Below are 14,230 nucleotides of genomic sequence, written 5' to 3'. Positions count from 1 at the left end.
TTGTGTGTACAATTTTAAATATTCATACCACGTTGATAAATGTTCTGGAATTACGGGGTCTGCTTTTCACAGTAAGGGCGATTCCTTCAAAAATTCTTGGAAGTGCGCAACATGTAGAATAAATGAAAAAAAGAGGCGGTGCCTCAGCCAATCTGTCTGATACACTTATTCCACTTGTGGCCAAAGTGGACGCTTTGTCTGAGGCTGTCAGAGGCATCAGTGGCATCGAGGCATCAATCCAAATGCTTTCTAACAAATATGACGAAATATTTAAGAAGACTGACAGTCAGGGTACTGAAATTGCAGCCTTGAGGTAGCGTGTTGAACATTTGGAGTCCGAAGCTTCTCCAAATGACATAGAAGTGAAAGCTCAGTTAAGTGAATTGGAGCAGTACAGCCGCCGACAAAACATTGAGATTCACGGTATGCAAAAAGAAGGGAATGAAAACCTTCTTGATAATATAAACTGTCTGGCACGTACGCTTGAGCTTCCCGACCTATCAGACTGACCTTGATTCCCTTCATCGGCTGCATCCACGTGCCCGTTAAAAACATTTGGTGATAGCTCGCTTCCGATCTCTCATGTTGATAGAACGGTGGATGCAAAGTCGCTCACGTCTTCGGAAAAAAGCACATGACTTCCGAATTTCCAATAACCTAACTGCAATGAACAAAATGCTTTTATGGGTAGCGCAAACGAAGGGAAACGAAATGAAGTGCTGCTTCCTGTGGCAAAAGAATGGCCATGTTTTCCCATGAAAGAACAGCGGTGACAGTGTCATTCGAATTTGCCAAGAAAGTGATCTCGCGAACATGGTTTAATGTTACCGCTTCAGGTACTGTTTGATCAGGTTTATTCTTTACCATGGCGGTTTGATTCTCACAGTCTTATCTCAATACTGTTTCTTTTCGAGATTTTGCTTCTGAGGAGAGTAAGGGCTCGAAATTTTTTTCCTTTTATCATTTAAACGCGCAAAACTTACGGAACAAAGAGGACCAATTAAACACATTCTTTAGGCTTTGAGCTTGATATGTTGGCCTTAATGGAAACTTGGTACAATACCGCTCAAGATGTAATCCATATCAATGGTTACAAAACTGAATGCTTGAGCAGGTGTAGTAAAAAAGGGGGTGGGGCAGCTTTATACATAAAAAAACCGTGTCCATTATGGAGTAGTGGCTGAACAATATGCTATGCCGTCGAACTACGAACTTCTTTTTGTCAGATGTAGAACTTTCGTATATGCGTTGCTTATAGGCCTACCGCTGGGCCTTTCGTTGAATTTTTCCGTCGAGTTGAATTATTGCTTGATTCACTGTCGTCACTGAAAATGCCTGTGGTAATTTTGGGTGACTTTAACATTGATTTGTTGCAACCTGGCAAAACATCAGTTAATGAATTTCTCCATCTGTTATCAATGTATGGCTTTTCAAACAATATTGCTCTACGTACTCGCGTCTGTGCATCCAGTGAAACCTTGATTGATTCGTGTGTGACTAATCGTGATGAACGTGACGTGAAAGTGGGAGTGCTTGTAAGTGCAATCAGTGATCGTTTACATTTGTTCTACTTCATTCCTGAGCGCAGCTTTCCACAGGTTACCACAGCACACTCGACAAAAACTACGCGGGTGATAACTAAGCGCGCAATAGATAATTTCCGTCAACATATCCAATCTGTGAACTGGAATGAAATGTTAGATAAAAATAAATCTGATTCAAAACTTTTATACAACGGTTTTCTCGAGAAAGTTATCGAAATTTACGAACATTATTTTCCTTTCGTAACTGTTAGAAAGGTAACGAAAGCGAGAAAACCCTGGATTGCCTACGACTTTGTCAAGAGAATCAAAGCACGAGATAAGCTCTTCGGCAACTTCCTGACATATAAGGAAAGAGAAATTTTTAAGCAATTGAAAAAAGTCAGGAGCAGGTTATATGCCGAGATAAAAAAGTCACGTGTTGATGGCTACGCTGACAAATTTACGGACATTCTTTATGACCCTAAAAAAACTTGGTGAACTCTAAAGGACCTATTGCGGTACACAAAAAACAGCATTACCCAGGAACTTCATCATCATCAGTCTGGTTACGCCCACTGCAGAGCAAAGGCCCCTCCCATACTTCTCCAACTACCCCGGTCATGTACTAATTGTGGCCATGCTGTCCCTGCAAACTTCTTGATCTCATCCGCCCACCTAACTTTCTGCCGCCCTCTACTACGCTTCCCTTGCCTTGGAATCCATTCTGTAACTCTTAATGACCATCGGTTATCTTCCCTCCTCATTACGTGTCCTGCCCATGCCCATTTCTTTTTCTTGATTTCAACTAAGATATCATTAACTCGCGCTTGTTCCCTCACCCAATCTGCTCTATTCTTATCCCTTAACGTTACACCTACCATTCTTCTTTCCGTAGCCCATTGCGTCGACCTCAATTTAAGTAGAACCGTTTTCGTAAGCCTCCAGGTTTCTGCCCCGTACGTGAGTACTGGTAAGACACAGCTGTTATAAATGTTTCTCTTGAGGGATAATGGCAACCTGCTGTTCATGATCTGAGAATGCTTGCCAAATGCACCCCAGCCCATTCTTGTTCTTCTGATTATTTCCGTCTCATGATCCGGATCCACAGTCACTACCTGTCTTAAGTAGATGTATTCCCTTACCACTTCCAGTGCCTCACTACCTATCGTAAACTGCTGTTCTCTTCCGAGACTGTTAAACATGACTTTAGTTTTCTGCAGAATAATTTTTAGACCCACCCTTCGGCTTTGCCTCCCCAGGTCAGTGAGCATGCATTGCAGTTGGTCCCCTGAGTTACTAAGCAAGGCAATATCATCAGCGAATCGCAAGTTACTAAGGTATTCTCCATTACCTCTTATCCCCGATTCTTCCCAATTCAGGTCTCTGAATACCTCCTGTAAACACGCTGAGAATAGCATTGGAGAGATCGTATCTCCCTGCGTACTTACGGCGATAAAGCGCTAAGCGGAAAATCCCTCACTGAAGTATTCAATCAGCAGTTCTTGTGCTTTGGCTCCTTTGGCTTGGAAGTTAGCAACAACTTTAAGGACTATTTTACACCAGGTCAGGTATTTCCTTAAAGGCCCCTTTATGAGGGGTGTTACATAAGGGGTGGGGTACATCTTGTAACAAACAATTTAACATGATAACAAACGAAACATTTGAAAAGTGATACATGCTTTGTACAAACAAGTGCTTACTCGTGTCAAATTGTCAATTAGAATAAAGAAGCAACAGTAAATTTGGCCGAAGAGAAGAAACAGTGGTAATGGACAAATCATTTTAGTAACTAGTGTAACATATGAAAAAAAGGTAGAATACATTCCATACAATCAAAAAAGTACAGTAGGTGATGAATTTGTACAAAATGGTAATTAATTTGACAAAATAGAAGCAACCTCAGCATGAACACATGGTGATTATTTGTATATACAACATGGTTGGGAAGGGCATTCCCATCAGTTGCTGTTCGCGAAAAAAAAAGAGGCAGAGAAGGTAGTTGTGTGTGAGCGTGGTTTTAAAACTTGGAGTGGATGACGAGTGCGTTGCGATATTCTTGCGGGTGAAATGATGTATGGCTCACGATTAAGGGAACTGTAGAAAAACTTATGAAAGAGAGCAACGCTGGCTATCTTACGGCGGTGCGAGAGAGACTGTAACTCAGATTTCTCTTTTAAAGATGATATGCTTACGTCATATGAATAGGATGAATGAATGTATCTTACCGCACGATTTTGGAAGCGCTCAAGTGCATTAACGAGATATTTTTGATATGGGTTCCATATTGGTGACGCATATTCGACTTTAGGCCTGATAAGCGATTTGTACGCCGCAAGTCTGACATCCTGAGGCGCATGACGCAAGTGGCGCCTCATAAATCCGAGTGTTTTGTTCGCCGATGGTACTATGGTGTTGATATGCGTGCCCCAGTTAAGATCACAGGAAATTATGACGCCTAGGTACTTGAATGATTTTACTGTTTCAATCTGATTGTTGGCTATTGCGTAAGAAGGTAAGAAGGGTGTACGACTACGGGTAAATGACATATGTTTACATTTTTTGGGATTAAGAGTCATTAGCCAATGGGCACACCAAGACTGTACATGGTTGAGATTTTGTTGCAAAATGTCTCCATCAGTGTCATTGCTAATGGTATGATAAAGCACGCAGTCATCAGCGAACATCCGAATTTTGCAAGTCACTTGAAGGGGTAAGTCATTGATGTATATTAAAAATAGAAGTGGTCCAAGAACAGACCCCTGAGGGACACCTGATGATACCGGAAGGTTGACGGAGGACTGGTCGTTGATAGTAACGAATTGCTCGCGGTTAGTGAGGAACGTTTCTAGCCATTTTAATACATTCATGTCTAAATTCAAGAAAGAAAGTTTATGTAATAAGTGATGGTGAGGGACTTTGTCAAAAGCTTTTTCGTAGTCGAGGAAGATAGCATCAGTTTGTTTATTAAAGTCAAGATTCCTATGAAGGTCGTGAAGGAAAAGAGCTAGCTGGGTCTCGCAAGAAAAGCACTTACGAAACCCATGCTGAGCAGGATGAAAAAAATGGTTGGCGTCTAAATGGTCCATGATGAGTGAGTAAATGACGTGCTCCATTATCTTACATGGAAGACTTGTTAAGGAGATGAGGCGATAATTTAGTGGGTTATTCCTATTGCCTCCCTTGTAGATAAGAATGACCTTTCCTACTTTCCGCTCATAAGGGATGTAACCTGCTAAAAGTGACAGAAAATAAGAGACACAAAAATGCGGCTGAGATATGCTTAGTATTTTTTAACAGTTTCGAGTTAATACCATCGACACCGGTGGATGAAGATAGTTTGAGGTTATCAATTATTTTGGAGATACCATCTACAGAGAACGCGATGGCCGGCGTTACGGATACTATGTTGCTAGACATTAATGGTAGGGGAGAACTAGTATCTTTAGTAAAAACTGAGGCGAAGGCATCGTTGAACGAAGTGGCGCAGTCGGTATCAGTCATGATATCTCCAGAATCGTCAGCGAGAGTTATGGCGCGAGTTTGAGGGGGGTTTATAACTTCCCAGAATTTCTTGGGGTTGTCTCTAGGTATTTTCGCTAGATCGATGTTAAAAAAAGTATGCTTGGCGCTGCGAACAGCGGATAAGTACATTTTCTCGGCAGAATAATACTTTTCCCATAAGTTAGGATTTGTACTTTGCTTGGCAGATCGAAAAAGTCTTTTTTTCTTATTTTCTAGTCGCTTTACATGGTTAGTGAACCATGGGTTCCGACGGTTTGGACGGAAGGTAATTTTCGGTATATGTTTGTCAGCTAATTCAATAATTTTAGTTTTTAAGAGCGTCCAATTTGTACGAGTGGTTCGCTCGTAAAATCTTGATTGAAAGTGTGGTAGAAAGGCAGTCAGTTCGTCATTAATCGCTTAGAAGTTTCCTTTATCGTACAGGCTGATAGTTTTGTGATATGTTGCACGTGGTGGTGCGGAAAAGAAAAAGGTAGCGTGAAGAACTTTGGGGTCGCTGATAGCAGGAAGGAAGGTTAATGATGATAAGCTGTCGGGGTGACTAGTTAGTATAAGATCTAAGATGTTCGCACAGTCAAGCGATACACGTGTTGGTTCAGAAACAAGCTGTGAAAGATTAAAGTTCAAACAGACATCGGTGAAATCTCTAGCTTCAGTGTTAGTTAATGCTGCTGAAGATGGGTCATGCCAGTCAATACCAGGAAAGTTAAAGTCACCGAATAAAATAATATGAGCGTTAGGATGTGCGGCAGTAACCTGGCATAAAATGCTGTTTAATATTCCAGGCAAAATCGGGGCTGTTAACAGGTGTTCGGTAACAAACACCCAGCAGGACAGCCTGTGGGAAAGAGCGGATAAGTAGCCAGGCTATCTCAAGGCCAGTAGGAGGCGCGATTGGTGTACAGGGCAATTCCTTGCTAAACGCTATAAGAACCCCCCCTCCTCGCCTTCCTTGGCGGTCACAGCGATGAACTTCAAAGTTTGGCAAGTCGGATAATACCTCATTATCACTGATCACCGATGTTAGCCATGTTTCTGTTAAAAAAAGTAAATTACTGCCTGATGAAGAAACGAGACATGATATGTCTTCGCGTTTGGGAAGAAAACTATGGGCGTTAGTGAAAATAGCAGATAAAGAAAGATTATTCGTTGTGGTGATGTGGCGAGGGTTAAGCGAACCTCTATTGCACTTTGATTGCTAGTGAATCTCCTTTACGGTTTTAGATGATTCATCATATTCGTAGCGTTTGGATCCTATGACAAGTGTTTTGAAACGTAGCTTGAAAGGTGTTGCTTTGCTTTTGCCGAAAAGAACAAGATGTTTGCGGGCATTTCGAACAGCGGGTGAAAAGTCCTCGCCAATACTGCAGTTACTCCCCTTTAACTTGCGACCATTAGACAAGACCAATTCTTTTGTTTTATAGAATGCAAACTTGGCAATGATGGGGCGTTTACGGCCTGGTGAATAGCGTCCTAGCCGGTGTGCACGATCAATTTCTTTTGGGTCGATGCTTATGTTCATGTGCTCTTGAATGTTGTCAATAAATAGTTTTTCTGATTGCTCAAAGGTTTCAGGAGGGTTGGGGTCAGGAATGCCATACAATATTAGGTTGCTTCTGCGTGAACGGTTGTCAGCATCCTCTATGTGGCTCTCTAGGCTAGATACCAGGCGACCAGTTTCAGAAGTAGTAGCGTACACAGCTTCTAATTCGCTTCGCAGGGGTATCAGTGCCTGGTAGTGTTGTTCCAGTTCCATATTTCGCTTACTTAAATCTGTTAGTGTTGTATCGGTGCACGAAAGTTGATTCTTTAGACCTTGTCCCTCAGTGATTAGCGTGCTTTGTCCAACTGTCAGCTTCTGCAGCTCAGCGAAAACGTCAGCTATACTAGGCCTCGGATTGGTTTCGAGATCGCCTGACAGCAACAGCAATGACTGGATAGCATGCACACATTCACTAAGCATAGCGAGGCAGCACTGAGGGCTCGGGAGCTGCACCAAACAGTAATTGCTACATTTCTTACTGAAAAGACTGTATTTTGCACTGACCTGCATGGTGAAAGCCAGCATGTTACGTGACACCGTTGTGGCGCAGCCACCGAGCCCACAAGGCAGTCGCGATGGTTGCTGCTCCTTTATAGTAGACGGACTCGATAGTGTCACTTTCGATGTGTGGTCCCACGCTGGTTGGAGGGTCCAGTACCCGAGAGGCGGCCTAGGTTTTTTCAGCAAAGTCAAGGTAGGTGAGATGTCGATCTGGTTGGGGTATCGGCATAGTGATGGCGCATGCTCCGTTGGTCCCGCGATGTAAGCCATCTGCAGTGGAGGCAGCAGCACGTGGCAAACAACGGCGGTGATCATCTGCATGGTGAAAGCCAGCATGTTACGTGACACCGTTGTGGCGCAGCCACCGAGCCCACAATGCAGTCGCGATGGTTGCTGCTCCTTTATAGTAGACGGACTCGATAGTGTCACTTTCGATGTGTGGTCCCACGCTGGTTGGAGGGTCCAGTACCCGAGAGGCGGCCTAGGTTTCTTCAGCAAAGGCAAGGTAGGTGAGATGTCGATCTGGTTGGGGTATCGGCATAGTGATGGCGCACGCTCCGTTGGTCCCGCGATGTAAGCCATCTGCAGTGGAGGCAGCAGCACGTGGCAAACAACGGCGGTGATCATCTGCATGGTGAAAGCCAGCATGTTACGTGACACCGTTGTGGCGAAGCCACCGAGCCCACCCGTTTGCAGAATACTATGTAGCTTCGTCTTGTTACACCTACAGAAACAGCACACATTATTAGCAGCAGAAGTGATAGTTGGGCGAGTTGGTACGAATTCATAGTAAAATATTTAGCGCGCACAATTGACAAGGACACAGCGAAGGGGGACACAGAGCTGTTAAAAAAATGTTAAACTGTGTATTTGCGAAGATAATGATGCAGTAAAATTTAGAAATGACAGCGGAGCACCCGTGGAAAGCTTTATGGAAGTACTATTCTTTTATCTTAGTTCTACTTTTGTCAGTTGGAATGAAGATATGTATGTGCAAAGATCAGGTGTATGTATAGGTTCCAAGGTAGCCCCAACACTAAGCGACATTTTTCTAGCTCGTGTAGACCAAAGTATTCATAGTGCATTAGGAAGCTTGGCAAAAATTTTACGATTCGTTGATGATTTTTTTGTTATTTTTGATGGAAACTACACGGCTGTAATGTGTTTAATGTACTGAAAGTGTTCCATGAATGTGGCCTAAGCCTTAAGTATACACATCAGATTGACAAAGAAAACGAACTACACTTTCTAAACCTTTCTCTGCGATTGCTACCCGATCACACAAGCTGGATGTGCAGCCCTAGATCAAAAAATCCCATATTACAGTACAAATGAGGGCATTCGAAGATGGTAAAAAGCGCAATTGCGGTGTCTTGCCTTCGGGCTGCATAAGTAAAATCTTGTTGCCACCTACTAAAAGAAAGCTTTGCCAATCAGGTAACAAGACTAGCATCAGTGAGATTCCCGAACACATTATAGTCAGAGCGGACGAAAAGGTAATAAACGTAGTAAAGGGCGTACAACCCACACATTCAAGGAGCAGGCTTAGCACGAACAAGAAGCGCCTTGGAGTTGCACCTTACGTCCATTATTTTTTCCATGGGCTAAAGAATGTTGCCAGCCGGTATGGCGTTGAAGTGGTTTTCAGCGCTCCTAACAAGGTGTAAAACTGTGCCAAGCTAATTCAAATAAGTTAGACAATCGGGTAAAAAAATGCAGCTGCAGTCTAAAAGAAGATCGAAAATTCACGAAATGCAGAATACGTGTTGGGTACCGGCTTCCGTTAATCCGTAGCAACATGTACATAGGACAAACCCGTCGGTGCATAAACACCCCACTTAAAGAACATGAATGTTCTCTCGGTAAAGAAAACCATTCGCACTTGCCGAACTACTGTAATCTATGTCATTGTGATCCGGTATTTTTCGGCATTAACATTGTGTTTTCAGATAAAAGCAAACTAACTCGTGAAATCACAGAAGCATTTCGTATCATGAAGTGTGCTGAAAAATGCATAAGCCAACCATCGGTTGCAGTTACTAGAAATGAATTTGCTTTTTAAAATATTCGTTGAACCTTCTTAATCTGTTTTCAATGTGTTTCTGTTTTACTGACCACTCTTGTTGCAAATGCTCAGCGCTGACAGCTGCGGTATTTATGTTCTGTATATTTCCGAAAATAAATTGGTTGTGAGTAGCGCTCGTGTGTCCCGCTTCACTCGGTCCTTGTGAATTGTACGCGCTAAATATTTTACTATGACATTATTAGCAGTTTAAGGAACTGCTCCTCTTGTGGTTATGACGATATTAAAGTAGCACTAATTAAAGCAGACGCGGATTTATTATGCACTGCTCTTTTTGACATAACAAACATTGTGTTTTTTACAGGCACATTTCCAGATAACATGAAAACTGCTAGGATCGTCGTCTTGCATAAAGGTGGCGCAACTGATCGAATCGCTAATTACGGGCCGATATCCATACTTCCAGTTTTTTCTGGACTGGAACTGGACACATGGAAAAACATAACCTTATATCCCCGAATCAGTATGGCTTTCAAATGGGTAAATCCACTGAATGTGCATTTCTTGAAATACGTGATAAAGTTGTTGACAATATAGAAAACCAACAATGCACAATAGGCTTATTTTTAGAATTTAATAAAGCATTTTATTCAATTAAACATGACATACTTTTTCTAAGTTACTCTTTTATGGAATCGGAGGCCCTGATTTAGACTTACTACGTAGCTATTTATCACACCGCTCTCAATTTGTGGAAATCAACAGCTTAAAATCAGATTTAGGAGTCATTAGGTAAGGCGTCCCGCAGGGTTATATTTCAAGTCCTATGATTTTCCTGCTTTATATTAATGTTATCGTGGCAGTAGCAGAAACACCCAATATTGTATTATATGCCGGCAATACAAACGTCTTTTTTTATTATATAAAACACCACACAAAAAAAACACTGATAACGGAGAAGACAGGACGAGCGCTGTGTCCTCCCTTGTCCTTGTATTTTTTTTGGTGCTGTTTTAAATATGAATTATCCGTTCCGACGAGATTGCACCCAAACCGTTCTGAGTTTTTTTTCTCCTCTGATAACATCTCTATTCTAATTCTTCTGAATAACAACTGGCTATATTCCCTTTCAGTGTGGTTATCGGCTAATCAGTGAAGCCTAAATGTTAAAAAAAGTGTATTGTTTTTACTCCTATTACCAAGCCAGTTAAGTTCGCATCTTATTTAAGTGGTCTGTACACATACATAAATGTGGCAACATAATAAACATAAGGTCCACCCGCAAATTTCAAGTTGTCCCATCCCCAGATTTAAACTTGCCCCATCCCGAAATTCGCGTTGGCCCACCTTTAAAAGTAATTTTATCCATGTCTAAATTTCAACTTGTCCCACTACCAAATTTAAATTTGTCCGCCTCCTAATTTAAATTGGATTAACCCCACAATTCAATCGACTCACTTGCTATTGGAAGTTGGACCACTCGCAAATTTCAGGTTTTCCCATCCCTAAACTTCTATTTGGCCCACCCCGAAATTTACTTGGCACAGGTCCAAATTTCAATTTGACCCAACCGCAAATTTCATGCGGTCCTACCCCAACATTTTTCTTGGTCCACTCCTAGTATAAGTCATCAAAACTGAGAGCTGAGCGAGTTAGTGTGGTTCCATATTAAGAAAAAAACTGCGCGAAAAAGACGTAGACAGGCTGTATAGTGGGCGCCCGCGTTTGTCGTCGCTGTATACTTTGTCTAGCGCAGTTCTTTTGTTAAAATGGATCCTAGTGTGAGCTTCTCTATGAAATTTCTGAAGGAGTGATATGTATGCATATGGGTATTCTCTTTCTACTTTTTGCTTTAAATTGTACCTTATTGCTTATAAATCTAGAAATCATCTACATTTACAATATTGTAATGATTAAATGCCTTTGGAAATTGCGCATTTTTCGCAGGTACGAGATATTACTCGCAGGGGTAGACACGCTCTTTTCGCGCGATTGCGCTGCAGTACTAGCCAATGAATACTTACACTGCTTTCTTTCTTTCATTATTTCCATAAATGCCCCACGCGGGGTAATATACAAGGGGTGGGATTACAACAATTGTTAAAACAATATTAGTTAAGATGAGAGAATCGATTACACTTCTTCCGTGAATGCAGAGCTAAGCTTGTACTGCTATAGAGCACTCCGCACTCATCGGGCTGGGTTTATTAAACCATGATAGTACATTGCGATTGCTCTATCCTATAGAGGCATACGGATTTCTGAAGAAAAAAAATGGAGGCGCGTGTCACGTCCAAGTCCGCGCCACTATGATGTGCCGTTCCCTCATATAGCGGAATCTAAATGTGTGGGCTGTTCCAGTGGATATGTGCTTAGCACTGGGTGTTGACCGCAACGCAATGAACCTCTTTGCACGCCTTCTTCGGTCAGCTGGCATGCGCCACTGGATATGCTTTAAGGCGGCGCTGCAAAATGTTGCATACTGTCTATGGGAAAGCGCTTGGGGCTGGAGCGCAAGCTTCATACATGATGCATTCCGGTTATTCGCACAACTGTGTAGTGATCGCAGATCAGTTCCGCACAAATTTATAACCCATCTTGCTCTCACAGTGTATGATTTCTTCCATAATGTGTTAATTTTCAGCTTGCGTCGTCACCCTTTTGTAGCACAGTGGAGATACACAGTGTACGGTCATCGTGCCGCAGCGCTCCTGTTCGAGCTGTGCAGTGGTCCGGGACTGACGCTGGATGCGACTGGCCCCGGCTCGGCCATCTACATCGTAGCCGAGCAACCTCGGCGCGCCGTGAGCGACAAATGCGTCTTCATGGTTCGAGCCAACAACTCGGACGGCGTTGTCATCTCGATGCAAAAGATGAAGCTGAGACGATCCACTGCGGTCGACGGCATCTGTCTCGACTACGTTGAGGTAACCACCTTGATCAGTGGCCACTGTGCCACACCCACATTCAGTACGGGGCAAGCCTCATAAAATCAGCTACGAGAAAACGCGAGGGGGAAAACACAGGCATTGTCAACTGTAGCGTATATTTGAAGCAGGTATGGCAGCTGTACACTTGATAACGTGATTTAATGATCCCCATTGTGCTTTAAAATAATCCTTTTTACTAAATAGAAGAAAAATATATGGCACCGCTAAAGCCAAACGAACAAAGGGCTTGCGGAGAAGTATAGGCGCACATACCATCTTGAATAGAAAAGCATGAAAATAAGTAAAATATAGCTTAGAACGACAGAAAGCTGAGCTAGTTGGTAAGGATTCATTATGCAAACTAGAAGTGAGGCGTGCAGACAGGACACAAGAGTAGAGAAGTGGACAACACGAACGCCGACTATCAACTGAAGGGAGCACTGAGGCGAAAAATGAAAGAAGACACAAAACTCATCTGCGCATGCACAGGAATGGTAACACCACGAGTGTACCCGATTGACACGTGGTGTTACCATTCCTGAGCATGCGCAGATGAGTTTTGTGTCTTTCATTTTTCGCCTCAGTGCTCCCTTCAGTTGATAGTCGGCGTTCGTGTTGTCCACTTCTCTACTCTTGTGTCCTGTCTGCACGCCTCACTTCTAGTTTGCATAATAAGTAAAATACACTCATAATTCAAATACATGAGCAATTCGATCCCCACAGCTTAGTTCGAGATATTTTTCAGTGTTCATAAAAATTATTTCATTAGACTTAGGAGGAAGCTTTAGCTCGGGCCTAACTCCGATGTGTGCATTCCAATACATGTAAAACGCAAAAACCTTTTTCTGAGATAACCACTGGACCGAGTTTAGTGAAATTTGTTGCATTTGAGAGAAAAAGTTACATTGTAGTGACTTTTGCAAGCAAAATTTCGATTTAGGCCTTGACTTTTGCTTAAACAATTTTCAAAAATTCCATTCTTTGGAAAAAATAGAAACACGACGTTTAAAAATTCATACCTTTGCATCAGGAACAGATATCGTGGTTCTGTAAACGCACCCATTCGATCATTAAAAGCAGTCAAATTCGGTATGTCATTTTACATTTTACGTGAATTTTTCTTACGTTGGTTACAAGGGTTGTGCAAAAGCTATATTTACATATTACTAATTTTTTATATTCATGTGTACCATTTCAATTTTGTTCGCTTTAGATGTACTATTACATGCAATTCACAGAATTGTGACATCACTTTTCGTTGTTGAGTTACAGAGTTTTGAGTTACAGAGCTTAACATTTGGAGGTGGGTCAACATAAAAATTGAGGGTGCGCCAAATTTAAATCTTGGGGCGGGCACACTGGAAAGTTGAGAGTGACCCAACTTGGATTTTGGAGTGGGCGAACTTGTGTGTGCTTCCACTACCGCATTTGTATTTTGTTGTGAGCCGCAGGTTGTGCACATTATTCCCATTTTGTATCTACAAGTATACAAGGCTCTGATTGCCAATGCATTTTCTGCACTGCAACAAATATTTTCCACCCTGTAACAGCCCAAATAATGGGCTAACAGTATTAATAAATGAAAATGAAATGCAATGAAAAACTGGAGGTTGGGCAAACTTTAAATTCGAATGTCGGCCAACCTAAATTTGGAAGTGGGCTAGCATGAAATTTTGGGGTGGGTCAACTTCTATTTGGGGGTGGGCAAACTTGACAACTGCAAGTGGGCCATGTTATATTTGGGCGTGGGCTAACTTACATTTGGGGTGCATGAACTTCACTTTCAGGGTGGGTGCACTTGAAGTTTGGGACTGGCACAACAGAAGTGTGGGGTTGAACCAGCTTGAAATTTGGGGTGGGGCCAACTTGGAATTTCAGTGTGGGAAGACTTAGAGATTTTGGGGTGGTCCAATGTCCAACTGAATGCTGCTGAGCGTCCTTCGCGTTATCAACACCTTGCGGGTAAGGGAGCGCGTTGACACGTTTGGCGTGTTTTCGTTGGGCTTTCCTAGGCGTGTACAAGAAAAGTGCGCACAAGCAAGCATCGCCATCATATTCAAAGAAAGTTGAATTGCGCTCGTGCCGAGTGTTCGGGCTCAATTGATACGATTTCATTGACGCGACGAGAGAATCAGACAACTGTCTACTAAAGCCTAAGTCTTTCTTGCCACCGGAGAGGCCATGATTT

General features: G+C 42.5%; 1 protein-coding gene across 6 annotated transcripts in view; it reads left to right on the top strand.

Moving 5' to 3' along the window:
• LOC135912444 (uncharacterized) overlaps positions 1-14,230 on the top strand; it is an 861,485-nt gene that overhangs the window by 106,782 nt on the left and 740,473 nt on the right. For 5 of the 6 annotated variants that reach the window (XM_070532623.1, XM_070532621.1, XM_070532626.1 and 2 more), the window contains exon 2: positions 11,757-12,039. In XM_070532623.1, coding sequence (XP_070388724.1) covers positions 11,757-12,039 — 283 coding nt within the window. The remainder of the gene's footprint in view (positions 1-11,756; positions 12,040-14,230) is intronic. The other variant, XM_070532622.1, reaches the window with a different exon arrangement.

This window comes from Dermacentor albipictus, chromosome 1, assembly GCF_038994185.2.
Source record: "Dermacentor albipictus isolate Rhodes 1998 colony chromosome 1, USDA_Dalb.pri_finalv2, whole genome shotgun sequence".
In the NCBI taxonomy this organism is placed as follows: Eukaryota; Metazoa; Arthropoda; class Arachnida; order Ixodida; family Ixodidae; genus Dermacentor; species Dermacentor albipictus.
Note: the sequence above shows the minus strand (reverse complement) of the source record. Positions and strands in the feature narration are given on the sequence as shown.